At 40.0% G+C, this 27,623-nt stretch overlaps 1 protein-coding gene across 1 annotated transcript in view; it reads right to left on the bottom strand.

The window, feature by feature from the left end:
- Window positions 1–27,623, bottom strand: part of DIP2C (DIP2 acetate--CoA ligase C (putative)) — a 213,468-nt gene that overhangs the window by 180,408 nt on the left and 5,437 nt on the right. The window contains exon 3 of the mRNA XM_027775359.1: window positions 13,176–13,286. Coding sequence (XP_027631160.1) covers window positions 13,176–13,286 — 111 coding nt within the window. The remainder of the gene's footprint in view (window positions 1–13,175; window positions 13,287–27,623) is intronic.

Here is a 27,623-nt window from a genome sequence, read left to right as displayed (position 1 = left end):
ATTGTTTCTGATGAGAGATCTGCTGTTAGCCTGATGGGATGTCCTTTGTAGGTAACTTGATGTTTTTCTCTTGCCAATCTTAGTATCTTGTCTTTGTGGTTTTGGTCAACCTGGCTATAATGTGTCTTGGAGAAGATCTTCTTGGGTTGATTCTATTTGGGGTCCTTTGTATTTCCTGGACTGGATCTTCGAATGCCTCTCTAGGTTTGGAAAGTTTTCTTGCAGGATTTCATGGAATAGATTATCAATGTCCTTATGGGTCTCCTCACCTTCTAGAATGCCAATTATCAGGATATTTGGACGTTTGATGGTATCAAGTACTTTTCGCATATTATTCTCTAATTTTTGTGCCATTTTCTCAGTCTTCGTGGTGGATTTTTCTAGGCCAGCCATTTTCTCTTCTACATCTGAGATTCTATTTTCTGAATGATCTAGTCTGCTTTTAATACTCTCAAGGGATATTTTGACTTCCTGTATTATAGACTTCATCTCTAGCAGTTCCGTTTGAGTCTTTTGTAAAGTGTGTAATTCCTCTTTTAGATCTTGCAAGAATTTCCTCATCTCCTGGAACTCGTCAACTTCTTTTTCCCTTCTCTTTAGCAGTTCATTATCTCTCTTCTCTTCCATCTCTGTTAGCTTAGACATTATGAATGATCTAAATTCCTTATCAGACTTTTCCATGATTTTTACCGAACTGCTTGTGGATGAAGAAGAGTTACTCTTTTCCCTTGGAGGAGAGGTATTTTCTCGTTTTCCCATATTTCTCGTGATCCGGCGGTGATTTCTTGTCATCTGATGGATGGTGTGTTTCTTTCAAATTCTTGAAGTTCAGCCTGAATGTTCAGGAGCAAGCAGACAGAGATGATCTAGAATCTCTTTGCCATTCTATTGTGATTTCTGGTGCAGAAGATTCAGTAGATAGTGGGGAATATTTTAACCCTATTAGTATTTGGATGTTTAGCTACGGTGCTCTTAGATCCATCTAAAAACCCATTGAAAGGATATTGGAGGGTGGAGAGACAAGAAAAAGGAAAATGAAACAGAGAGAGAGAGAAACAACAACAGAAAGAGAAAAAAAGACAAAAAAATTTTTTTAAAAATTAAAAAATTGTAATTACTGTTCTTTTTTTTTAAAAAAAAAATCATAAAATAGAAAACCGTGCAGTGCGCAAGTGCACCACGTAAAAAAATCTAGTTCGCTGGAACCATGTGGAACCTTCTTCTGAAGGCCGGGCTTCTTCTGCCTGGGTGGGAGGAGCAGAGTGATAATTAACAAGATAAAAGGTGGAGCTGAGAGCCAGAGAAAAACTGTGCCCTTTTTAAAAAAGTGTAAAAAGGAAAAATCACAAAAAAAAAACAAAAAGGGAAGACAGAAGCAGGGAGAGACAGGAACCGAGACACAGAGACAGAGATAGACTACTCATTATTAATACAACCTAAGTCTGAGAAAGAAACAGAGGGGGAAGTCAAGTATGGAAGAAAAAAGAACTGTGTCAAAGGCTCGATTAGACAGGTTCAAGAGATTCTGACTGCTGTCCCAGCCCCAGTACAAGGCCATTCATGTTCAATTTCACGAAGGTTTCTTTGGTGACTGCTATGCTGTATTGTTTTTGTTCTTGGGGTAAAATATGCACACAAAAGCAGAGGTGGGAAGAACTGTGTAAAGTGGTGTGATGGAGGACAGGCAGGATAACGAGTGTGAGGTAAGTGCAAATCCCAGTAAGTGTTCATGGCCAGGCATCAGACAACCTTCACCAATCATTCACTTACTTCAAATCCATCCCTCAGTCTCCAAGAAAAACACACCGTTGTAAAAATGCTTGTGTTGTGGGGCAGAGGCAGTGTATGGAAGAAAGAACTCTGTTGCTGACTGTGTTGATTCATTCCACTATCACTGACTGAGCACCTACTATGCAGCTCAGCCCTCCTCTCACAGCACAGAGCTGCTCTGAGACATCGGCCTGTAAACCAACAAGCCAACAGGGAGTGCTGGTACCAGGAAGGGAGCATGTGAGCACAGAACATGGCAGCTGGTCAGGGTGGGATTGGGGCAGGGCCACCAGAAAAAAGACTCTGACAAGCAGCAATATGTAGAGCAAACCTGAGAGAAAAGCAGACACATCAAATCCATCTAATAATCAATGACATGTGATGAACATCTCATCTCCATAGCAACTGAGCTTGCTTATTCCTTAAGTTCTTTACTAAGGTCTTAGCCTCCTCCTGAAGTTGTGGGAGGCCAGTGGACATCAAACGCCAGGGCTGAGCTATACACCTGTGCATATTCTTCTCTTCCACCTTCACAACCAATTTTCTTCCTCTTTGTAAAAATCATATCATTAGTACCTACAAAACCATGGGATTGCTCCCACAACACCTGCTCAGTCTTTATCCTGTAGAATCGTTTCAAATGAAGAATAAATAATGTTGCTATTTAACTACCAAGTAAATACATATTGAATGCCTTCCTGTGCCAGACTCAGCCTTGGGGCATAAATTATCTTTACTTTCTTTTTCATGTCATGTCTAACTAATGCTCTTAGCATGCCTAAATAATACTTTCAACTAACTGCTTTGTCCTTAACAAACAGTAGGGGGAAAAAGTTTTCTAACAGATGCAAATTAAGTATGAAAGGTCTTCAAGTCCATGGAAAATGCTATTATGAAAAAACTATGTGTGGATTTCACCAGTTTTTTTTTTTTTGCACCAAAAATAAACTTGCATTTTAATTGCATTTTCCATTAAGTTTTTGAAGTATGTTCGCATATAGGAAACACACTAAATACTAAGTAGTAAAAGAGAGGCCAATATCCTGGGCAAACGAGTGCCTTCTATATTCTGTTCTAAAATAAAATGAGGCAGTGATGCACTCTGTCATGTGATGTAGAGTGCAGCCTTTGGAGCAGTGTTGATAAGAAGCAAGTGCTCATTTAACATCGGCTGCTGTTAGGACAATGACTAGAACAAGCGTCATTTGGTGCTGTGTGTTCAAGGCCATATCTAAGTACCAATTTGCTCCCAGCCATTAATGTTCTGCCTTTTCTAAAGCGTCATCTAAATGAGACTCTAGAAGTCACAGTCTTTTGTGTCCAGCTCCTTCCAGTTAGCCTAAGCTTGGAGAGTCACCCATGGTGTAGAATCTGCAGAGGTTCCTTCTTTCTCTGTATCTTGCCTCTTCATAGCCCTTTGGACTGCTACCTAAATTCTAAAGTCTATAAAGGACCAAGTAGGAAATCTTATTAAAACTGCAAATAAATCAAGAGAGTTGGTATTTTTACAGTATTACTAATCCCTGTGCTATTCTGTAGCCTGGTAGGCAAGGGAGGTAGATCCCAAATGGCCAATCATGGTTTGAATCCCAGCCCTATCAACTTGGAAAACATGCTGGGTGCATATGTATAGGTTTCTGAAATCCCAGCAGGATGGAGAAATGGAGGAGAAGGGACGGTAGCCTGACCATGCCCCTTTGGGCATTTCCCTCCCCTCTGATTTCTTATTTTTAATTTATTTTTTGCCTTCAGTAGCTTTTTTATTTTTTAAGTTTATTTTGGATATCGTTTATTCTTCCTAGTTTACTAAAGTCAGTTCAGAGTACTTATTTTAGATTATTTTTTTAATTTTTTTTCTATAGGGTGCAAATGCTCACCAGAGACAGAGGGAAAGTGAGAAAGCCACTCCCCGGGGGGGATGACCTTGCACTATCCCTTCTCCTCCATTCTACTCCTGGGGTTTGGGGCATGCATGCACATGCACCTGGCATGATTTTTAAGCTGCCAAGTCCAGGACTCAAACCACAGTCAGTCATCTGGGAATCCAGCGCCCTAACCAGTCCACCCATCTACTGGCCCCAGTCTTTCTTCTTTTCCAACATATGCATTCAATGCTATACAGTTTTCTAAGCACTGCTTCAGCTCTATCCCTCAATTTTTAAAAAGAGGTTTTGCCTTAGGGCATGTATGCTTGTGAGAGAGACAGACAGAGACAGAGGGAAAGTAAGAAATCACTTGGCCATGCAGCAATCTTTTCTCGTCCATTCTCCTCTCAGGATCTTGGGCATACATGCACATGTGCCCAGTATGATTTTCAAGCCACCAGGTCTGGGACTTGAACTGTGGTTTGCCATATGGAAATCCAGTGACGTAACCAATGTCCCATCTGCTGGCCCCTTCTACAAGTTTTGATCATGTACATTGTTTTTCCCTTTCTCTTGAGATTTCTTTGATCCATGTGTTTTTTAAAAATGTCTTGTTTAATCTCCAGTTATTTTGGGGTTTTCTGGTTGTTTCTGCTACTAACATCTAATTCAATTCCTTCATGGTCTGAAGACATATTGTTTCCTATTCTTTTAAATTTGTTAACATGGTTTCATGCCCCAAAATGTGACCTACCTTAGCATTCTGTGGGAACTGGAGAACATGTATCCTGCTATTGAAGAAGTACTCTGTATATGTCAGGTAGATCTGGTTGACCGAAGGTGCTATTTAGTTCACCTGTGTCTACTGATTTTCTGCTGCTAGATCTACAAATTCACTGATGCTGAAACCTCCCACTGCAACAGTGGATGGCCTATTTCTCATCACTCTCACATCTGTTCTGTCTTACCTATGTTGAGGCTTTGTTGTTGGGTGCACACACATTAAGGAATGTTATGTCTTCTTGGAGGGTTGATCCTTTTGCCATTATAGACTATCCCTTTTCATCCCTGCTCACATTGCTTATTCTTTAGTCTTCTCTGTCTGAACTCAATACAGCACTCCTGCTTTCTTCTCATTAGTGTTAGAATAATAACCTTCTCCACCCCTTTACCTTATCTGTTATGGTATATTAAAAGTGGACTTCTTGTAAGTAACATGTAGTTGGGTTTTATTTTTTATCTACTCTGAAAGTCTGTGTTTTAATAGGTATATTTAGATCATTGAGGTTTAAAGTGATTATTGATATCTGGATTAATATTTACATATTTGCTTATTGTTTTCTGTTGTTGCCAATGTTTCTATTTTTGCATTTCAAACCTTTTCTGCCATGCTTAGTTTGAATTGAGTATTTTTTATGATCTCATTGTTCTCCTCTTTTACTGTATCAACTTCATTCTTATACTTTTTTTTTTTTTCTGGAGAGGTTTTTCGCTATAGGGCGTGTGTGCTTGCCAGACAGACAGAGACAGAGAGACAGAAAGCAAGAAATCACCCCTCAGGGGGAATGGTCACGCCGCAATCCCTTCTCCATTCTCCTCTTGGGATCTTGGGCATGCATGCACACGCACCTGGCGTGAGTTTTAAGCCACCAGGTCCGGGACATGAACCGCGGTCGACTATGTGGGAGTCTAGTGACCCAGCCATTACGCTAACTGCTGGTCCCTCAACTTCATTCTTTAAAAACCTTTTTTAGTGGTTGTCCTTGAGTTGGCAATATAGCTTTATAACGAATCCACACCCACTCTCGAATCACAAGTACACCACCTCAAGAGTCGTCCAAATACTGTATGACAGTGTTTCCAATGCCTCTCAAATTCCTTGTGACATTGTTACTTGATTTACTAATTCCTGAGCTATAGAAACCCAACGCACATAATTTCAACATAATTTATAATATATCTGTTAAATCAATTAGGAAAAATATTTTACATCATCCTCATTTATCATTCGCCAACACTGTTCCTTTCTTTACGTAGATCTGAGCTGCTGACCTACACACATCTAGTCTACCGATGGGCCCAGAAGAGGCGGTTTTCATTCCTGCCCCAGAGCTTTTACTCTGCCATTGCCTTTGATTCTTTCTTAGACTTTCCATCCGTTTGCTTACATTGTCCATCTCCAGGCCGGGGGGGGGGGGGCAACGGTTTACCCTGTGACTTCTGTTCTGTTCTCAGCTTTGTTCCTATGAGGAGAAGCATGAAGACTCCAAGCCTGTTATGTGGTGGAATGACAGGCAACTGTCTACAAATTCTCTACTTCATTTTATTCTATTATTTTCTCATTTCCCTTTTTTGTAGATTTATTTTTCTTCTCTAATATCTTTTTATTTTTTACATCTTTGCAGGAGAGGTTTTTGCTATAGGGCGTGTGCGCTTGCCAGAAAGATAGAGATAGACAGAGAGAAAGAAAATGAAAAAATCACACACACCCCCCACACGGGGGGAATGGCCACACCACAACCTCTTCTCCTGTTGGGATCTTAGGCAACCATGCATGCACACATGCCCAGTGTGTGTTTAAGCCACTGGGTCAAGGACTCAAACCATGGTCGACTAGACTATATGGGAGTCTAGCAACAAAGCCATTACGCCAACTGCCGGTCCCCTTCTCTATTAGCTTAAGTTAAATGTTTATTTCTCTGATTTCTAGAATCTCTTCATACCTAATATAAAAATTTTCTATTATTATTATAATTTTTTTTTTTTTGAGAGAGAGATTTTTGCTATAGGGTACATGCACTCACCACAGAGACAGAAAGTGAGAAATCACACTCATGGCCATGTAATAATCTTTTCTCCATTCTCCTCTTGGGATTTTGGGCATGCATGCACACATGCCCAGTATGAGTTTCAAGCCACTGCATCTAGGACTCAAACTGTGATTGGCCACGTGAGAGTACAGTGCCTTAACCATTATGTCACCTGCTGGCCCTTAGACTTTAAATTTCTAAGTAACATTTTCTTTTTGAGAGATTTTTACTATAGGGCATGTGCATTCACCAGAGAGACAGAGACAGTGAGACAGAAAACGAGAAATGACCCCCTACTACCATCCCTCTGGGGAGATGGCCATGCTGCAATCCCTTCTCCTCTATTCTCCTCTCAGGATTTTGGGTATGCACATGACTGGCATGAGTTTTAAACTGCCAGGCCCAGGACTTGAAGAGCAGTCAACTATCTGGGAGTCTAGTGATGTAACCATTACACCATTTGCTAGTCCCCTAAGTAACATTTTTACTGCATTTCACAAATTTTGATTCACCTTTTTTTTCCCACCTGAAATACAATAGCATTTTCACCTATTTCTGCTTTCAACCAGAAACAGGACCCAACTCAACTAATTTATTCTATGTATTTCTTCTAGATTGGTATTTCTAAAATTTCCTTTATTTAAATGACATAGGGACAGCCTTATAGCTCAGCAGTTAAGTGCTGTGCTGAGCCCCCCCCCCCCGAAGTTCAAGTCCCAGCTTGGGTGACTTAGATTCTAGGCACACATGTATCCAGGATCCTCAGAGGATAGAGAACTAGAAAAGATTGTGGTATGGCCAGACCCCACTGGGGGATGCTTTCTCTCTTGCTTGCACATTCATGCACACACTTTCACCCTGTGGCAAGATAAGAGAGAAATCATCGACCAGACACAAATAGCAAGATTGAGTTTCTTTTCTTCAGTATTGGATGGGCAGGCTCTTACGCTCTGTCTTACTGCGGCTTCTGTCTTCTCTCCTCATGATCCGCAGCTGTGCCCAGAGCAGCCTGACACAGGTTCTGCTGGGACAGCAATATTCATCTCTGCGCTGTCCAGTATGATAACCACTCACTTTAAAAATGTGGCTAGTGAAGCAGAAAAACAGAATTTTACATGCTACTTCACTTTAATTAATTTAAATATAAAAGGTGCCATTTGGTACTGGCTCCTGCACGGGCAGTGCACTCTCCACAGACGGAGCCTGTCACTGTCACTGGGGAGATCAGGCTGACAACACAGCTAACTGCAGCCCACCGCGTGTGCTCACCTCTCTTAGCCCTTCACATTCTCACGCGACTAAGCACATAACACTGTTCTTATCAGCATCAGTCATAAAAAAAAAACTGAGAAGTTCAGACAGCTCACAGGTCACAGAGTAGGAAGCTTATTACGATCAGTATATCCTAGCCGACTCAAGAAAGATAAACCTTATTAATGCAGAAAGTCAAACACTAGCATAAAAGAACAACCCTCTGATGGAAAGGACAATATTGTCTCTATTTTTATCTCACCTACAATGCATAGCAACGTACTCAATACACACACTATTTGTACATTTCTTGAACAAATGATCATTGCTGTGAATTACTTTAAATTCTATCAACAGCATAATATCAGCGTAAGGCATGGTTTCAGATGCAGAAGTTTCTAGTTCATGGTCTTAACTTTTTCAAAAAAGGGTACTTACAAATAACTTATGATAATCATCCCCAAACTCTTTAACCCAAAGAACATTTTAAACTTTTTTTTCGCTTAGAATTACCACCGTTATCCAAGTAGAACATTTTAAACTTCGAAAGATTGCTGAAAACCTTAAACAACTTTGCTAATGGGATAATTGTGTTGACATTTGCTGTATTAGAAAGTAAACAGAAACCCTTTTTAAAACATGAGGCCTTAGAATCACAGAACCTGCTGGTTGTCAGAACAATACCACCACTGCCATGCAGCCTCTGGAAAAATCCACTGTAAATTCATGGAAGAATGAGAGTGAAAAGGGCAGATCATATGATAGTGTTATTCTGAAAACAGTTTGATCTCACAGATGTCTCTGAAGGGGTCTCGAGTTGCCCCAAGGGCCCAAGACTATGTTTCAGGTTTGCTGTCCCAGAGGAATGCAGAGATCTGCTACGTTCCACTGCAAAGGACAGCGCGCTGAGACCAGAGTCCCTATTCACTAAGAGGCAGACACTGTTGTCTGTACACACACACCACTTATGAGACATGGCTCTTAAAATGGCTTCTAAGCTCATAAAAAAGACAAAACAATAACTCTGACCATATTAGGAAACGGCACATTGCATTTTAGTTTTAATATTTTCCCTTGTCATAGTTGGTCTTGGTTAGAATGGATTACAATACAAACCCAAAGTTTTCTTTTCTAGATTTTTTGGTTTGGGAAAAAGGGTACTAAAAATAATGAGAATCATTTAACAGACAAAAGAATGTAAAATTCTCTTTTGGGGAAAAAAAACAAAAACACTATGCTAACGGTCCTCGGTATTGCAGGGATTCATTGAAATGGCATGTATGGAAGGGGCTAGTATGGAAATCATGGTATAGGATAAATGAGCATAACAGATTAAAAAAGAGTAGCTAGAATTTAAGCTCTAGTTTATGCTTTATCAATTAGCTAATAAAGTACCTAATACCAAGCTTGAAATAAACTAGATAGTCAATAAATGTCTGTTTATTCACTCACTTTGTACATCAAATTTAAGTTCCAAAAGGAAGTTATTTAGAAAGAAGTGTCTACTTTTACAAAGAATTCTAGTTAGAACTCATAACAACGTTAGGTTATGAGTTTAGAAATCAAGTGGGAAAATATAGCCAGGAAAGATTAAATGAGACTCTATGACTGACCAGATTGACTATTAATTAGGCCGATTATCTAAGAGATAATAGAATTACTTCCTGGCTGATATAATTTGGTCGCTAAAGCAATCATAGTAGCTTTGCTGCAGGTCGGTATTTACAATGCTCAGAGAGCCACATCTCTGAAGGAGACACAAACCTTGTAATTGTTGATTTCACAAATCTTTCATGTTAGTTAAGGAAAAGAACAAGAGTGGGCCAAGATAAGCTCCTCATATTTCACATCTCATTTTAAAAACCATGTATGAGCAAACACTCTATGGGAAATGATAGTATATCAGGAAGAGATCTAAGAAAATCCATGACCAGATTCTGTAACTACAGAAAACAATGTGCTAAGTGAGACTGTCAGATGAACCTCTATAATGGCCCTGTGTTCCTTTTTGCTTTCCTTTAGGGTAGCTGCCATGATGCAAGTGTGTGGGAGGAGCTAATTATTATGGAAAACAAGAGCCCTGAGATTTTGAAAGTACAGAGAAGAGCATATGGATATGTTTATTCTTTATGGAAACAAAGGAGTCACTATTTATTAAAAAGGGAGAAGAGTAGAAAGATGTTAAAGTAGTATACATGAATAATAGTATTTTCCACTATATCTCACATGACACTTCCAAGAATATCTATACAACTCTTCACAGTATCCTCTATGAAGTAGGTGAATAGCTGAGGCAAATTCCACTATCTTTAACGTACAAACAGGAGCTTTCATTCTTGATGGGCACAGAAATAGGAGCCCAATCAAAACCCATCATCTATGCAAGTATACAACTTAGACATCTGGGAGTTGATTTTCAATCACACACACATTAACTCAACCCTCAGGAACTATTGCTGTGAACTTCTTTCTAATCACACTCAAACCTCACTGGTACTGACTTATAGCTCCTAACTGTCGATCTCGGGCACTCAGAGTATTTCAGATTCTTTTATTTCTAATCCATGCCCCACAATGCTATTGAAGAAATCATGTCAAACCCTAAATTGGCTGTTGTTAAGCCTTTGTTTAAAAATCTCTAAGCAATACCCTACCATCTTCAGAAAGAAATCCACATTTTGAAGCATGGTGCACAAGATGCTTTTAAGTTTACTTACTTACTTCTTTCATGTGAGACACACACACAGGCATCCTAGCAGGCTCTCCATGCCACAGTCTCCCCCCAAGCTCTGCAGTCAGCCAGGATCACAGTTATGCCTGACGTGTTCAGGTAGACCCAGGACATGAACTGGGAGCTTTCTCACATGGCCTCCATAACCACACAGCAAGTCACGTGGGAAAACATTGTGGGTGCCTTAATGTGTAACTTTCTATTAATATCAATATTTGTTAAATAGAATTCTGAGGGACACAGGATTTACCCAGCCATGAATGTGAACCCAGTGAGTTACTGGATCTCTTAGCCTCAGTTTCTTAGTCTACCACATGAAAAAAATAACTCACCTGTTAAGTATAAAAACTAAATGAGAGAACGCCTATGGACAGTAATTTGTAATTTAGGTCACCATCATCAGCAATACACGTATCTTCAACCACACCATAGTAACAAGACTTACACGTAATTTTCTTTTAAAAATTGTATTTAAGAAAGTGGGAAAAAGTTATTTTAATCTGTTGGAAAAAATTGTCAAAAAGTAGTTAAAATATTGAATGCATTCTATGCTTTCTGTTGCTAAATTACAGAAATTTGAGCTGGCTAAACCAGGTAATGACTGCAATAAAACTGAATTACCAAGTCAGTCTTGGTAGACAACATTATAAAACAAAACAAAACAAAAAAATCAACATGAAGCACATGGAAGTTCAGGGATTATTTTTTTGAAGTCTGTATTAGAAAAATCAATTGCTGTAGTTAAAAGAAAAAAATCATACCATCAACCAAAACTTTAAATATAGAACCAAAGTGTTTTTAGTAATACATATATTTGACTCCTGAGAAATTACTACAGGTTGCACATACCTAATACAAAAATGCAAAATCTTAAATGCTCCAAAATTCTAAACATTTTAAGTGCCTACATAGCACAATGAGTGGAAAAATCCACAACTGACCTCACACGATAGGTCACAATCAATACACTGCAATATTAAAATACGGTATAAAATTACCTTCAAGTTGTGTGTACTGGGTATAGAGGACACACAAATGAATTTTGTATTTATATATGGGTACTGTCCCCAAAATACCTCATTATGTATATGCAAATATTCTAAAATCTGAAAAAAGTCCAAACTCTGAAACACTTTTGGTTCCAAGCATTTCAGATAAGGGATATTCAACTTGTATTTTCTAAATTAAATAGTTGGCAATGGTGCCTTTACAGATATGAAAAGATCTACTACTGTCTGCATATTAATGGCTACTCTCAAGGGTATATCTGTGCCTAGGGAAGGATGCTGTTACCCTGCTGTGCAAAGACCAAGCCCACTGCACTTCTGCTGGGTGTGCACCTGCTCATCCATTGAGGCACACACAAGTACTATTGACCTCATTTCCCACCCTGAGTCTTACCTGATCGATAGCGCTCATCTCGTGACCCTGAGGACCGTCGTTCAGGTAGACCCAGGACATGAACTGGGAGCTTTCTCACATGGCCTCCATAACCACACAGCAAGTCACGTGGGAAAACATTGTGGGTGCCTTAATGTGTAACTTTCTATTAATATCAATATTTGTTAAATAGAATTCTGAGGGACACAGGATTTACCCAGCCATGAATGTGAACCCAGTGAGTTACTGGATCTCTTAGCCTCAGTTTCTTAGTCTACCACATGAAAAAAATAACTCACCTGTTAAGTATAAAAACTAAATGAGAGAACGCCTATGGACAGTAATTTGTAATTTAGGTCACCATCATCAGCAATACACGTATCTTCAACCACACCATAGTAACAAGACTTACACGTAATTTTCTTTTAAAAATTGTATTTAAGAAAGTGGGAAAAAGTTATTTTAATCTGTTGGAAAAAATTGTCAAAAAGTAGTTAAAATATTGAATGCATTCTATGCTTTCTGTTGCTAAATTACAGAAATTTGAGCTGGCTAAACCAGGTAATGACTGCAATAAAACTGAATTACCAAGTCAGTCTTGGTAGACAACATTATAAAACAAAACAAAACAAAAAAATCAACATGAAGCACATGGAAGTTCAGGGATTATTTTTTTGAAGTCTGTATTAGAAAAATCAATTGCTGTAGTTAAAAGAAAAAAATCATACCATCAACCAAAACTTTAAATATAGAACCAAAGTGTTTTTAGTAATACATATATTTGACTCCTGAGAAATTACTACAGGTTGCACATACCTAATACAAAAATGCAAAATCTTAAATGCTCCAAAATTCTAAACATTTTAAGTGCCTACATAGCACAATGAGTGGAAAAATCCACAACTGACCTCACACGATAGGTCACAATCAATACACTGCAATATTAAAATACGGTATAAAATTACCTTCAAGTTGTGTGTACTGGGTATAGAGGACACACAAATGAATTTTGTATTTATATATGGGTACTGTCCCCAAAATACCTCATTATGTATATGCAAATATTCTAAAATCTGAAAAAAGTCCAAACTCTGAAACACTTTTGGTTCCAAGCATTTCAGATAAGGGATATTCAACTTGTATTTTCTAAATTAAATAGTTGGCAATGGTGCCTTTACAGATATGAAAAGATCTACTACTGTCTGCATATTAATGGCTACTCTCAAGGGTATATCTGTGCCTAGGGAAGGATGCTGTTACCCTGCTGTGCAAAGACCAAGCCCACTGCACTTCTGCTGGGTGTGCACCTGCTCATCCATTGAGGCACACACAAGTACTATTGACCTCATTTCCCACCCTGAGTCTTACCTGATCGATAGCGCTCATCTCGTGACCCTGAGGACCGTCGGCGGTGATAGCGAGAGGAGGAGGAAGGAGTGACGGGAGCCCGGCGTTCTTGAGGCAAAGCTTGGTCCACCCCTGGATTTAAGGGAAAACAGCAGAGTGAGCATGAGGCTTGACTCAGAAGCTGGTGTTAGCTGATTCTGTGGAGCAAATCATTTGGTAGAACAAAGCCCTGACTCATTACATTCCTACAGCACATCCAGAGCCACCAGGGTCAGGACCAGGCATGAGTCTGGAGCCAATGGGGAGCATCGCAGCTGACAAATGAAGACAAGCAGCATCCTGGGCTGGGGCTGAGTGGAAAGTTCTCCTGAATGTGGGAAGGCTAACCCTGTAGGACAGCAACGAGTTCAGATAGAGTGGCATGTGCTCCACATCACAGACGTCCACTACGTCACAGGAAGACACTCAACTGCAAGTAACAACCAAATTCTTAGAGTTAGAATAAGAACAATAGGGAGCCAGCAGGTGGTGTGGTGATTAAGGTGCTGGACTCCAATATGGCTGATCACAGTTTATGTCTCAGACCTGGTGGCCTGAAAATCACGTTGGACGCATGTGCATGCATGCCCAAAATCCCAGGAGGAGAATGGGTGGCAGCATGGCCACTCCCTCTGGGGAGTAACTTCTCACTTGCCCTTTCTGGTAAGCACACGCACCCTTGAAGAAAAAGAAAAGGAGAAGAAAAACAAAAGAATAAGAACAATGGAGCCCAAGATACAGAATCTTTTTCTATACTAAATATACAGAGTGGTCAAAATTCTTGAGGAAATTGAGAATTACAATGATTAAAGTGAACTTTAGAACAAATCTTAAGGGATATTTTAACAACATAATTCAGGAAACCAGGATATGGCTTAAACTTGAAGCTTTGTTCATTCCAAATTACTAGCTCTCTGGAAAGTTATTTCAGCTGATGCCAAGAATTTTAACAAATTGTATTTGAATGAATTACCAAAAATGTTAACGTGGTCAGATAAAAATGATTCAATGGTTGTTTGTCCAAAAGCTGACCCAAATCTGCCAATCATGGTATTTATTATACTCAGATAATGGTGCGGCAAGAAATATAATCCAGGTAGAACTAAATAATACAGGAAAGACTTAATCTTTATGGTACAGAGGTAAAGGAATTCTTCGACACTAAGCATTAATCATTAATTGTTGCTTCTTTAGAAAATGACCAATAATACTTGATTCAAAATCAACCAGACATAAACATAGTAAATTAACAATAATAAAAAAAGTTCAGCTCCTGGTTTCCAATGACGGGTTTCCATGAGTTAGTTGTCTATTTTGTGGGTCTAATATTCCTCTTCTTACTCTGATTTCTGTACTTCTATTCTCGATGATGTCGTTGGTCTCACGTATTAGGTTACTACATCAAAACTGTAAAAACGACAGTCCCTGTAGAGCAGCCACTTAGGTTCTATATGCACTTTATTTAACAAGAGTACTAAAATCATTGGCTCACAGTTTCTGATAAGCTCGTAGCTACCAAACCTGTCCCAGTAATTGTCTACAAATATTTTTAAATGATTTTTTTTAAAACTGCCTTTTATTAAATAATTTTATTTCATCATTTTAAAATTTTCTATAGGGCATATATGCTTACCAGAGAGAGACAGAGTGCAGGAGAGCATGAGAGAGAGTGAGAGCAAGCAAGCCACCAGGTCTGGGATTCAAATCGTGGTTGGCCATGTGGGAGTCTAGCGCCTTAATTAACCACCACACCATCTGCTGGTCCCTCAAAATTAATTTTTATTTCTATCAAACATGTAGTTTGGTAGAGCACTATTAAGCTATATGGAAAGTAACAGTTACTGAGTTTTTAATACAATGTGGATTTAGAACCCTACTTGTGAATTGTTCATTTTAGACACTAGATGAATTTGTCCCCGACACCACCATGGCCATTATTGCTGGAATGATCTGGATATGTACAGATTGCTTTCTGCAGGGCCAGCAGGGTGCTACCAGGACCTTTGTATCTTAGACATTTTGAAGTTTCTGGAGTTAGTATTTTTATCTTTTTTCCTAATTATTTTGGTTTCCAATGTGCTTATTGGAGCCCTTTCAAAATACCCAAAGAGAATTGAGAAAAATTCTTTCCCATACTTTTTCCCAAGGGCAAATACTAATAATCGGTAGTAACTTCTGGTTCAGTTATCTTTTTCTTTAAAGTCCTTTTGGAGTTCCCCCATTCCAACCTTGGCCCCTGGACCTGCTGCAGACTGTCCTGAAGGAGGTCTTCATCCTCAGGCTCACTTTTGCTTTTTTTGTGTGTTGGTCCATGTTTTTCCTTGCCTCTCTTGCCGTCTTGTGTATGTATGTATGTATGTGTGTGTGTGTGTGTGTGTGTGTATACACACACATATGTATATGTGTGTGTACATACACACAAAACGTATTTTATTAAATGTTTTTTGCTATAGTGCCTATGCACTCACCAGAGACAGATAGAGGGAGGGAAAGCGAGAAACCATCCTTACCCCAGGGCGTGGGGAATAATGGCTACACTGCAATCCCTTCTCCTCCAGTCTCCTCTTGAGAAGCTGGGCATGGCACGTGCACACACACACACGCCCAGCATGATCTTTAAGCCGCTGAGTCCAGGGCTCGAACTGTACTGTTAACCGAGTGGGATCTAGTGCCTTATCTTCCACACCACCTGCTGGTCCACATTACTCTCATATTTTAAAGGAGTATCTACAGCAGCTTCTTCAGAAAGAATGAATGAAAATTAGTATCTGGAGGCGCTGCACATCTCGGTATCTTTCTCCTCCTACCTTAATATGATTAGGTCATTTACCTAGACGTGGAATTCTAAGTGGAAATTATTGTTATTCATTACCTTCCATTCCTGTTATTGAAAAGTTAATGTCACTTTGACGCAATAACCTTTCTTTTTTCCTGTGTCCACTTCTATAGTCTCTTTTATTCCTACTGAAGGAGCTACAAGCTGGTCTTTTTTTCCCCTTACAGTGAGGCACAGCTGAATCTCCTTCCAGTAGAGCTTGTGTTTGTACTGTTCTATGCTCAGAGAAGAACCTTTAATCTCCTGTCTCATGACTAAACACAGGCAAGCTCACCACTCTGCGGCGGGGCGGTTTTCACTCCTCAGATTCTGTGTTCTCATTTAGTGTCTGGTTTTAGTGCTGCCTGACATGCACAAATCTGGAGCCTTTCTGCTTTTATTTCTCCAAAGAACAAACATCTGGGAGGAGTGGGAGAAAGTATCACCTATTTCCTGGGTGGTGCCCTTGGTTTTGATCAGCTTCTTGCTTTGCTAAATAGGGTAGCACTAATTCTTCTACTTCACATATTGTAAATACTTGCCATTGTTTCTTTCACTTTCTTATCCTGTGGCTTTATACTTCATACACTTACTGACATTTCTATGCAGTTTGGGAAGAAGCAAAATAAATGTGCACTTTCAAGTTGCCAAGGTTAATTTTTTTAATGCTGGGACCAGGAGATGGAATAATAGTTACATTGCTGGACTCCCATGTAGTCAACTGTGGTTCGAGTCCCAGACCTGGCAAGTTGAAATTCGCATCAGGTGCGTGTGCATGTGTGCCCAAAATCCAGAGAGAAGAATGGAGGAGAAGAGATTGTGGCATGGCCATCCCCCCTGGGGGGTGGTTTCTCAATTTATGTCTCTCCACCTCTCCCTCCCTCCCTCTCTCTCTCTCTCTCTCTCTCTCTCTCTCTCTGGCAAGTGTGTATGCCCTGCAGCAAAAATCTTTCTCTAAAAAAAAAAAATTAATGTTTATATTTCAGTCAGTACTATTACTCATAAAGTTCATTCTAACATGCTTTCTAGAATCACCTTCAACCTTAACCTCTTACTCAAAGTTGCTGCTCAGTGAGGTGGTGGGCTATTGTTGGCTTGTTCACAGACCTTTCATATCTGTCCTCAGAAAGCTAATTTTGACACACAAACATGAGTACTTACTCTCTAGGTTGCACTGCAAAGTTTACAAAAGCTTTTAAAAATAAAATGAATAAAACTAGACCAAAACAGTTTAACTGGTTGTTAGCAGTAAAATATTAGAAGAAACTAGATTTCAGTGTGCATCTTTCATTCCTTAATTTTTGTCTAACCTCATTCCAAATGAATTTGTGGAGGCGTGAAGCTATATTCGGACAAGGAAGAATTATCAGATGAAAATGTATCTCAGTTAGAATCCCATCTATCACCACAGAAGGGTTCAGGGTAACTGAGGAACCATCTTCATGCTCATCATCAGGGAAATGAACAAATGCTGCTAGAACGGACTTCTTTGTAATAATAATCAGCAACACAAGTAATTATAGATCAGTATTATACACTGTGGAGGACTCACAGTCATGGTCCTGTTGGTTTGGGGAACCACTATTAAAATCTAGCACTAAGGAGACCCACAGCCCAACAAGATGCCTCACCACAGAGGGGCAGTTAGGCTTTAGGGAGACTGGCCTCACCTCAGGGAAACAGGCCGTCACGAGGGAAACAGAGTGACTGACTCAAACACCCATGTGTCAGGAGGACAAGAAAACTAACTCTCCCCAGGCAGACACATGACTAGGAGCCAGATGGAATCCTTTCCCCACAGTCATGTATTAGGCATCCACGAGCTACCATGACTGGGGTCAAACAGACCTTGGACAGATCCTGCTCAGATCCAGGGACCCCTCAGGCCAGATCCAGGGAACCCTCAGGCTCCAGTGACTATGCGTAACCCTGGTGAATTCCTTAACCACTGCAAGGCTCAGTTTACCATTCAAATGAAAATGATAATACCTAATGCCTTCTTGTACTGATGTATACACTTTGTATTTATTAATTCATTAACACAAAAACTACGAGAAAGGTGCTGCGATTGTTGCTGTTTGACTGATGAGGAAACACAGGCACAGAGGGTGATTTTAATTCAGGCAGTCTGTCGCTCTTGCGTGGTACAGAAACGTTCACTCGTAAGTGCCTTTTTATTTACAGGGTGTTCCCAGTGTCCTCAGAGTACACAGAGTCTGAGTGCCTCCCTGCCAGCTCCCTAAAATTTAGACAGGAAGGCTTGGAGCTGCGTCTTGTTCAGCATCCTATGTCTGGTGCCTATGACAGGATTCTCTACAAATGTGCCCAGTAATTATATGCTATAGGAAGAAAACTCAGCTTGTGCTTTGGAATCACAATCCCATTACTAAAGTTTGTATTTATTCAATGGCATTCTTTCCTTTTCTTTTTTTGGCAGCTGTTTTTATTGGCGCTATTTTCAGTCATCTGGAAAACTGGTCTAGTCTGACCAGCTTTTCTCTTCAACCTAGTTCTGGGGAAACAACATCCTTATAAAAAATATGGAAACTACTACAATTTCAGGTCATTTCTCAAGAACAAAATTTGGAGCAACTAAAAGCTGTAGTGTCCCTCTGATGCTAAAGTGTATTTGCCCAAATTCGAACAAGAGGACAGACAACTGAAGAGCCAATAAGAACTGGCGTCTGTCTTGAGTGTGTACTAAACAGCTTGGCTCTCTATTGTGGGTCTATTTGAACATTTCTCAAGAGGCCTTTCAGTTGGGCGTGCTTATGGGGTGTGCCTATTGTCCCTGTTTTGTCCCCAGAGATACAAGAGGGGCAGTTAGGCTTTAGGGAGACTGGCCTCACCTCAGGGAAACAGGCCGTCACGAGGGAAACAGAGTGACTGACTCAAACACCCATGTGTCAGGAGGACAAGAAAACTAACTCTCCCCAGGCAGACACATGACTAGGAGCCAGATGGAATCCTTTCCCCACAGTCATGTATTAGGCATCCACGAGCTACCATGACTGGGGTCAAACAGACCTTGGACAGATCCTGCTCAGATCCAGGGACCCCTCAGGCCAGATCCAGGGAACCCTCAGGCTCCAGTGACTATGCGTAACCCTGGTGAATTCCTTAACCACTGCAAGGCTCAGTTTACCATTCAAATGAAAATGATAATACCTAATGCCTTCTTGTACTGATGTATACACTTTGTATTTATTAATTCATTAACACAAAAACTACGAGAAAGGTGCTGCGATTGTTGCTGTTTGACTGATGAGGAAACACAGGCACAGAGGGTGATTTTAATTCAGGCAGTCTGTCGCTCTTGCGTGGTACAGAAACGTTCACTCGTAAGTGCCTTTTTATTTACAGGGTGTTCCCAGTGTCCTCAGAGTACACAGAGTCTGAGTGCCTCCCTGCCAGCTCCCTAAAATTTAGACAGGAAGGCTTGGAGCTGCGTCTTGTTCAGCATCCTATGTCTGGTGCCTATGACAGGATTCTCTACAAATGTGCCCAGTAATTATATGCTATAGGAAGAAAACTCAGCTTGTGCTTTGGAATCACAATCCCATTACTAAAGTTTGTATTTATTCAATGGCATTCTTTCCTTTTCTTTTTTTGGCAGCTGTTTTTATTGGCGCTATTTTCAGTCATCTGGAAAACTGGTCTAGTCTGACCAGCTTTTCTCTTCAACCTAGTTCTGGGGAAACAACATCCTTATAAAAAATATGGAAACTACTACAATTTCAGGTCATTTCTCAAGAACAAAATTTGGAGCAACTAAAAGCTGTAGTGTCCCTCTGATGCTAAAGTGTATTTGCCCAAATTCGAACAAGAGGACAGACAACTGAAGAGCCAATAAGAACTGGCGTCTGTCTTGTTCCTTTCAGGGCCCAGCACAGTCCCTGGCCCACTACATGGGCTCAGAAAATAATTCTGACCACTAAGTGATGTTTCAAGGATCATATAGGGAGCTAGAACACTTCAATATAAATATGACAATGACAGGGAGATTTCTCATTTTCCTCTAGCATTGCAATGGGGCTACACATAAAACCCCAGAACAGAGGCAGGCAATCCAAAGTACACACGAGAAAGAGAGGACAAGGCATATTCAGTCCAGCTCTCCACCAACCTCACACCATGACTTCCTGACTTCTGCACCTGGCCTTCAAAAATTCCACATCTTAAAACCTCAAATCATGTGACATATACCCAGCAGTCCCTGATTCACCTGAGCTTTAATAAAGTACTTTGCCTGATTGGGCTCCCATTCATGGTCATGTGCTGTCTGCTGTTGGGATGCTATGACTTCCACCTCCTCCTCTCTCTACACAGAACCACCTTCCTACTTCAGTCCACACAGGGCTCTGAGGATTTCATTTCTCTACATCCTGCTAACCACAATACAAAGCCCCCTCCAACCTTACCTTCCTTTCCAGTCATGCCTTTCAGATCAAGGCAATGGAAATACTCACGATTCCCATGTTCTCTGTCTTTCTATTCTTATTTATTCACCTGCCATTCCTCTCCCCCATGCCCTCCAATAACAATTTTGTTGAAGTCCAAAGAGAAAGCACAGAAAAAGTCATATTAAAACTTCAATTACTTCCCACACATAAGAAATAATTCCCTAAAGAAAATTCCTAATATAGTCTGTCACTGAATAATCCATCAATTTTAGATTAGCCAATAAATGCAGTACAGCATTTATTAATACTATGATAAAATAGACACTAGACAACATAAGAATGTGTATGTTAACTCTAAGAATTAGGCACACGTGGGTCAACCATCCTTCCCTTTAACACAATAATGCACTAAGGTTTTAGGATATTATATACGCTAGAAAAACCATAAGGATTTCTAAATACAGAAAGTAGGAGAAATATACTAAAAATCCTGGTTTTCAACATTGCTGTAAAAGAAATCAGAGGTCCTGGTGCATTCAGGGACCAAGGCAACTAAAGTTATGCTCTAAACTTCATCTCCTAGACCCCTGAAACACTCAGACAAGTCTCCACGCACTGAGTGTCTAGACAGGACTAGGTGCACAGTAGCCAAACATCATTGAAATCCTTAATGCTCATTGAACCTCCTACTTAAAGGAAGAAACTTCTTTCTATAAATTTAAACTTATACTCTTTCTGTGGATGCCATGTTGCAAAACACAGTAGAGGACAGATTTTGTCACAGAATGACCAGAAACCAATGCAGAGACATAAGAAATATGAGAAACCAAGAAAATAACTCTCCCCTAAGTAAAAAGAACAGTCCTTCAGTATCCACAGATGGTACAGTTGAACTTGTGAAATTGTCTGATAGAGAGTTAAGAATATTCTTAGCGATAAAACTAAATGCAAGAGCTGAGAGACAATGAACTCTAGAAGATGCAGGGAAAAAGAGACAACAAGTCCCAGGAGGTGAGGAAGTTCTTGCACGATCTGAAAGAGGAAACAAACACCATAAAAAAATAATCAAATGGAGCTGTTAGAGATGATGGCTGCAATACAGGAAATCAAAACCTCCCTTTAAAGTATTAAAAGCAGATTAGTCCATGCAGAAGACTGAATCTCGGATATTGAAGGCAAAACTTCTGACCTAGAAAAATTAACCAAAAACAAAAACAAAACAAAAACAGAAAAAAAAATGAGAATAATATCTGAGGGACACTAGATACCATTAAGCACCCAAACATACATATAATTGGTATCCCAGAAGGTGAAGAAACTAATAAGGGCATTGATAATCTATTCTATGAAATCCTAGAAGAAAACTTTCCAAATCTAGAGAGGGATGGAAGTACAAAAGACCCCACATAGAATCAACCCAAGAAGATCTTCTCCAAGGCACATCATAGCCAGATTGGCCAAATCCACAAAGACAAGATACTAAAATTGGCAAGAGAGAAATATTGGGTTACTTATAAAGGTTGTCCCATCAGGCTAACATCAGACCTCTCTTCAGAAACAATGTGAGCAAGGAAAGAATGGGAAAATAGGTTCAAAATGTTAAGTAAAAAACAAAAATTCTATACCTGGCAAGATTATCCTTCATATGGGAAGAAAAGATAAAAACATTCTCAGATAAACAAAACCTGAGAGAATTTATCGACACGACCAGCTCTTCAAGAAGTTCTGAAAGGAGTTCTTTACCAAGAAAACTAAAGACACACATACAAAAGTAAGAGGACAAAAAGCAACCAAGAAAATTATCAACTTAATCCTAGGGACAAGAAGTAGCAATAATAACGTTGAATGTTAACTTCCAGGATTTAGACGAAATGATCAGACCACAGTAACACCGTAAATTCCACAGAAGAAAGATTAATTACATAAGACTGAACTGGTGAAATAAAATTTTACGACTTTTGAGTAAAAATTACTGTATTTTTCTTTACTATGCTTTGTTTTCCCAAATTGAGGATTTTGTTTTCTTTAGCTATTGATAGGTTTAGCAATTTGTTAAAATGTTTTTTTCTTCTTGTTTCTTTAAATGGAAACATAAACTTTTCTCCCTTCCTGACCCTCTGGAATTGGAAAATATTTGGGAGTATGCTCATTTTGTGGTAGAATGGTTATTTGCATAAGTTCAATAATACCTGTTGCCTTTGAGTCAGAAACTGGAAATACTCATTACTGGACAGAGTTTTGACTGGAATGTCATATCTGAAAATTAAACCAGAAAACTATGGCACTACAGTAGACCTTAATTAAGCCAACAGAAGCTCTTGGAAAGATGGCCTGGCACCATCAAGAGTTCGGCCTGGCAAAGAGAATTAGAGAAGCTATACAAAAGAATTTGTACTATAAAGTAACCTGGACATTTCCAGCCCAGCACTGTAGTCAGTAGAGATTGCAAAAGAGCAGCCACAACCAGAGAATTATCTTGAGGAAGACTATGAAGGAAGAAAAAGAGACTGATCTTTGCTAGCAGATGGTATATCACAGAATACTTGGTAGGCAGGGCTGAATTGAGAAGATTAATGTGTGAATTGTGTGCTGGGTGTTGGCTTTTCAACAGTTTGAGTAGTTGACATGTAAATATTTTCTGAAAAATATTTAAAAGCAGGGACCAGCAGCGTAATGGCTATGTTGCTGGACTCCCATGTAGTTGATCGCAGTTTGAGTACCAGACTCGGTGGCTTAAAACTCACGCTGGGCGTGTGTGCGTGCATGCCCAAGATCCTGAGAGGAGAATGGAGGAGAAGGGATTGTGGTGTGGCCATCCCCCCTGGGGGGTGATTTCTTGTTTTCTGTCTCTCTGTCTCTCTCTGTTTGGCGAGTGCACGCGCCCTATAGCAAAAAGCTCTCCAAAAAAAAAAAAAAAAAATTAAACCATACTACCTCTGTTACAGAGTCACAAACAAAATTATAACAAATATTTCAAACATTATCTTTAAAATTCAGTTTTTTGAGATTTTTGAATGTTGTTTATTAACTGTCAGGAACTATAGAGTATGAGCAAAAAATTTTTGATATGTCAAGTAAATGTGGGAAAAATATAAAAATAAATAAATGATTAGAGAAAAAAATAAACCTTTTAAAAAGTCAAAAAATAAAGAAATCGTAAGGCATGCAAGGAGGGAAGCAATTTGAAAAACATAAAGGATTTAGAATGAAACGACTTCAATACAAAGTCTGGTCTTACTCTGTATAATCTAGGGCACATTACTTTGCCTCCTCACTCAGTTTCCTTGTATGTTGGACACATTGTCTATGACTGAGCTCATTCCAAGGACATGAGCTATAACTCCAGTCTCTCCTGCCTCCTTTTTTTGCACCTAATAATAAATGCTCAGTGTTATGGAACCACAGGGCTGTAAGGAGGTTTACCAGGCATCCACAGGGCTGTCTTACATGTGAAACTTCTTTTGGTACTCTGTGGAATTGCTGGGGATTTTTCCATATTTCAAGTCTGCCTAATTTCTAAATCTGGTCCCTTTCTCTTTCAGTACCTAATTATACTTAAAGTCACGCAGCAGCATTTATTTTAAAATATAGTATAATCAAAGACTTTGCTAGAAAGTAAACAGTACAATTGTTGCATGTGTGGATAAGAAATTTACATTTGTTTTGTGTTTTACTCAGATGAGAACATCACAAAACAGAAAGACTAAATTCCAAATACTGTCAGTTTTCTGTTTCACTTTCATAAACATTGATCTTTGGTAAAGGCCAATATCAATGTAGTTAATTGTCATTTTCCTACTATCATATTTTAATTTTATTGGGGACTCTTGAAATGGAAGAATATAAAAGATCTAGAATGCAAGAATTAGATGCCTATGTCTTTTCCACCAATCTGACGTTTGGCCTGTGTTTATCAGAGATGATAAACTCATCATCAGGACTAGAGCTTCAAATTTCTGCATTTTTCTGACACCTCACAGATTTTTCACAAAAATCCATATGAGCCAACCCCAAAGTAGGCACCATCCTTATTATTAGATGGACACCCCAAAGTATGCTCAAAATGCAGAAATACTGCAGAAAAGTGGGTTTGGGTGCATTCCCCCTTAACTACTGACATCTGGGACAAGGAACCTGAACCATTGAAAGCTGCTAAAAATAACAGGAAATTCATCTGATCAAACCAACAGCTGTGTGTGACAGAATAAGAACACGCCTGAGACGGCTGAGAGTACCAAATGGTGCATGACTGATCAAGAACACTGCTTACCTAGGAGAGAGGTAATTTACCTTTTGCTGATGAGAGTTCTTTTCTTGTGGCAATTCTGTCTGTAAAAGAGCTCATGCTAACTCATAGACAGGCAATGTCAATCTAAACCCTTGTATTCAGCCTCTTCCTGGACTTCATTTTGGACTTACTTCCATCTCTCATGAGCAAATGGCACTGCATGACACCTGAGCTGAAAAAACTGTCTTGGGACAGGCTTTGTGTCCCTTTCGTCTGGTTAGGAAAAGGTCACTTGGGTGACACATGGACAGTCACGTAAAACGTACACCTCATAACATGCTATGAGAAAGGACTGTACTGGGCAAGGAATGTTTTACTATTTATGGTAACACTGAAATTTTACCACTTCCATGGCCCATGTCATAAAAGCAGTAAAGATCTATTATAAAGCCAACACTGTTATTATAGTGTCCCTGGACAGAGTGTGAGGTTCAGGGTTCAGAGATTTATTTTCTATTTTTACAAGTTTAATAGGGTTAGAGATTAAGGAAGGATGATTTTTGAACAAGACACTACACAGCTATGAAACTTTAAGAGGACAAAGACTAGATGAACACACTCCCCTAAGCAGTATTTTCTCTTTAAAATGATTTTTAATCTATTCTTTCTGATCTTTCCCTTTTATTATGGGACATGGTTTTCACATTTTGCTGTGGGCTCAGAGACATTTTTCTTATCAAGATTTAGGTAAGTTATCAGTAACTCAGTAATTCCCTGAGTTACTACCGGGAATTGTGTGATACGCTCCAACCATCAGCTTCCACTGAACACCATTGTGATTCACAATTGCAAATCTCAAATAGCACCTTGGGGGACAGCAGTTGGTGAAATGGCAATGTCCCTGGACTCCCATGTAGTCGACTGCAGTTCGAGTCCCGGACCCGGCAGCTTAAACTCACGCTGGGTGTGTGTGCATGTGTGCCCAAGATCCTAAGGGGAGAATGGAGGAGAAGGGGTTGCAGCATGGCCATCCCCCCTGGGGGGTTATTTCTTGTTTTCTGTCTCTCTGGCACACACATACACCCTGCAGCAATAACCTCTCCAAAAAAAAAAATTAAAAAAGCATTTTGGAATCATTTTTAGAATGTGTTCTAGAGGAATCTTAGTATTTCTCTAGTAAATTAAAAAGACAGAAAAGTAAAAGTAAAGCTCATAGAAACACACCCCTTTTATAGAAAAGTGTATTCTAGTGTGGGGGTGATTGAAAAAGAAAATAAGATGTTTCATAAAGATTCCACACAAAAAGAATGATTTCCCCAACAGGTGTAGCAGGAAAGAACTCTCTACTATAGAACACCTGGTCTACCTTCTGCTTCCCAGAGAACAGTCATGTACGACAAGTGACTGTTTCCAGCAGAATGAGGGTTAGGAGGGACACAGCCCAATAGCTGGGAACCAGGTGCTGATCCTGAAACTGATGACTGCTGCCTTCTTTGTGGGAATCAGGGGGTGGGGATGGATAAATCAAGTTCAACAACTCTGAGGGCCAAGCAAGTTCTATTTTCTTCAGGTAAATTCTGAAATGGACCCCTAGCTTACACCCAGCTATGTCATCTCCGTCAACGCCTCCTTTCTTTCTCCCAAGGGCATGATGGTTGTCCTCAAGGTCATCTAGAGGATAAACAGAAATTAAACTGGCTGGACCTCCTCCTTTGAGATCCCAGTGGCCAACTGTAACATCAATGTTTGTCTCTATACTAGTTATACATGATTTTAAAACAATGCCTTGCACTTGAACATAAACCTAAAAATTCTATCTACCAGTGTGTATTTTCTTCTATTAAAAGGTGCATTGAACTCACCTTTAGCTTCATGAACTTTTATTTAAAATACTATCCAAAGTAATTCTAATTTTTGCATAGACTCATCACCTCCAAGAATACACTCAGTAATTAATTGGTTTGATCTTTCTATTTCATAAACCTCTAACTTTGCCCTTTGGAAAAAGGTATAGAAAAGCACTAGAGATCTCAAAGTCACTCTTTTCAGCAGATCTCACAGCTGAGGGTTAAGTTCATCCTTTGCCTAGGTCTCTGGTTATAAGACAAAAGTTAATAGAAAAGCCCCAATTTAGAAAATTTTAAAATTCCATCATGCATTTTGTTTTGATGGCTCAACTGTGAAACAGAGTTGTAAAAACAGAATATTCTGTTTTAACAGAAAACCCACAAAAGTGGGTGCCGACTTACAGGATGACCACAGTCCACGATAAGCTCTGTGACTGTGGAGCACGTGGCATGAGCTCTCTGGAGAACAGGTCCCCAGAGGTCCCCCAACGCCATGCCCTACACTTTTGTATAGGATGGTGGCAGTGGGTAGCCCATTTTCAAGCAGGTTCCCTCTCTCAGCAAAGCAGCGCTCACCGAAACGAAAGTAAAACAGAGGCCGGTTCCCAGTGGCGCTGGCCGCCCGCTCCCTGGCCGCGGCTTCTCGGATGTCGCACACCCCGATGTGGGCAGAGCGGAACGTTCTTCTTGTTGCTCCTTCACTGGGCTGCAGTCTACACCGAACCACGGCAGCTCCATTCGCTGCTGTAACAAGTTGAAAAAAAACTAATTAATTCAAACTTTAGTTTTTTTTAAATTTGTTACAGCGCTGAGCAGAGCTGCCGACCCCAGAGGGAACACAGGCATGGCCGCCCCAGTGCCAGCCGACTCTGGGGACAGCCTTCTTCTTGTTGCTCCTTCACTGGGCTGCAGTCTACACCGAACCACGGCAGCTCCATTCGCTGCTGTAACAAGTTGAAAAAAAACTAATTAATTCAAACTTTAGTTTTTTTTAAATTTGTTACAGCGCTGAGCAGAGCTGCCGACCCCAGAGGGAACACAGGCATGGCCGCCCCAGTGCCAGCCGACTCTGGGGACAGCCACACCTGGCACAGCTGTGGCTCCCGGGCCACCTGCCGGGGGAGCGGGGAAGCGCTT

This window comes from Tupaia chinensis, unplaced genomic scaffold (assembly GCF_000334495.1).
Source record: "Tupaia chinensis unplaced genomic scaffold, TupChi_1.0 Scaffold000052_1, whole genome shotgun sequence".
In the NCBI taxonomy this organism is placed as follows: domain Eukaryota; kingdom Metazoa; phylum Chordata; class Mammalia; order Scandentia; family Tupaiidae; genus Tupaia; species Tupaia belangeri.
Note: the sequence above shows the minus strand (reverse complement) of the source record. Positions and strands in the feature narration are given on the sequence as shown.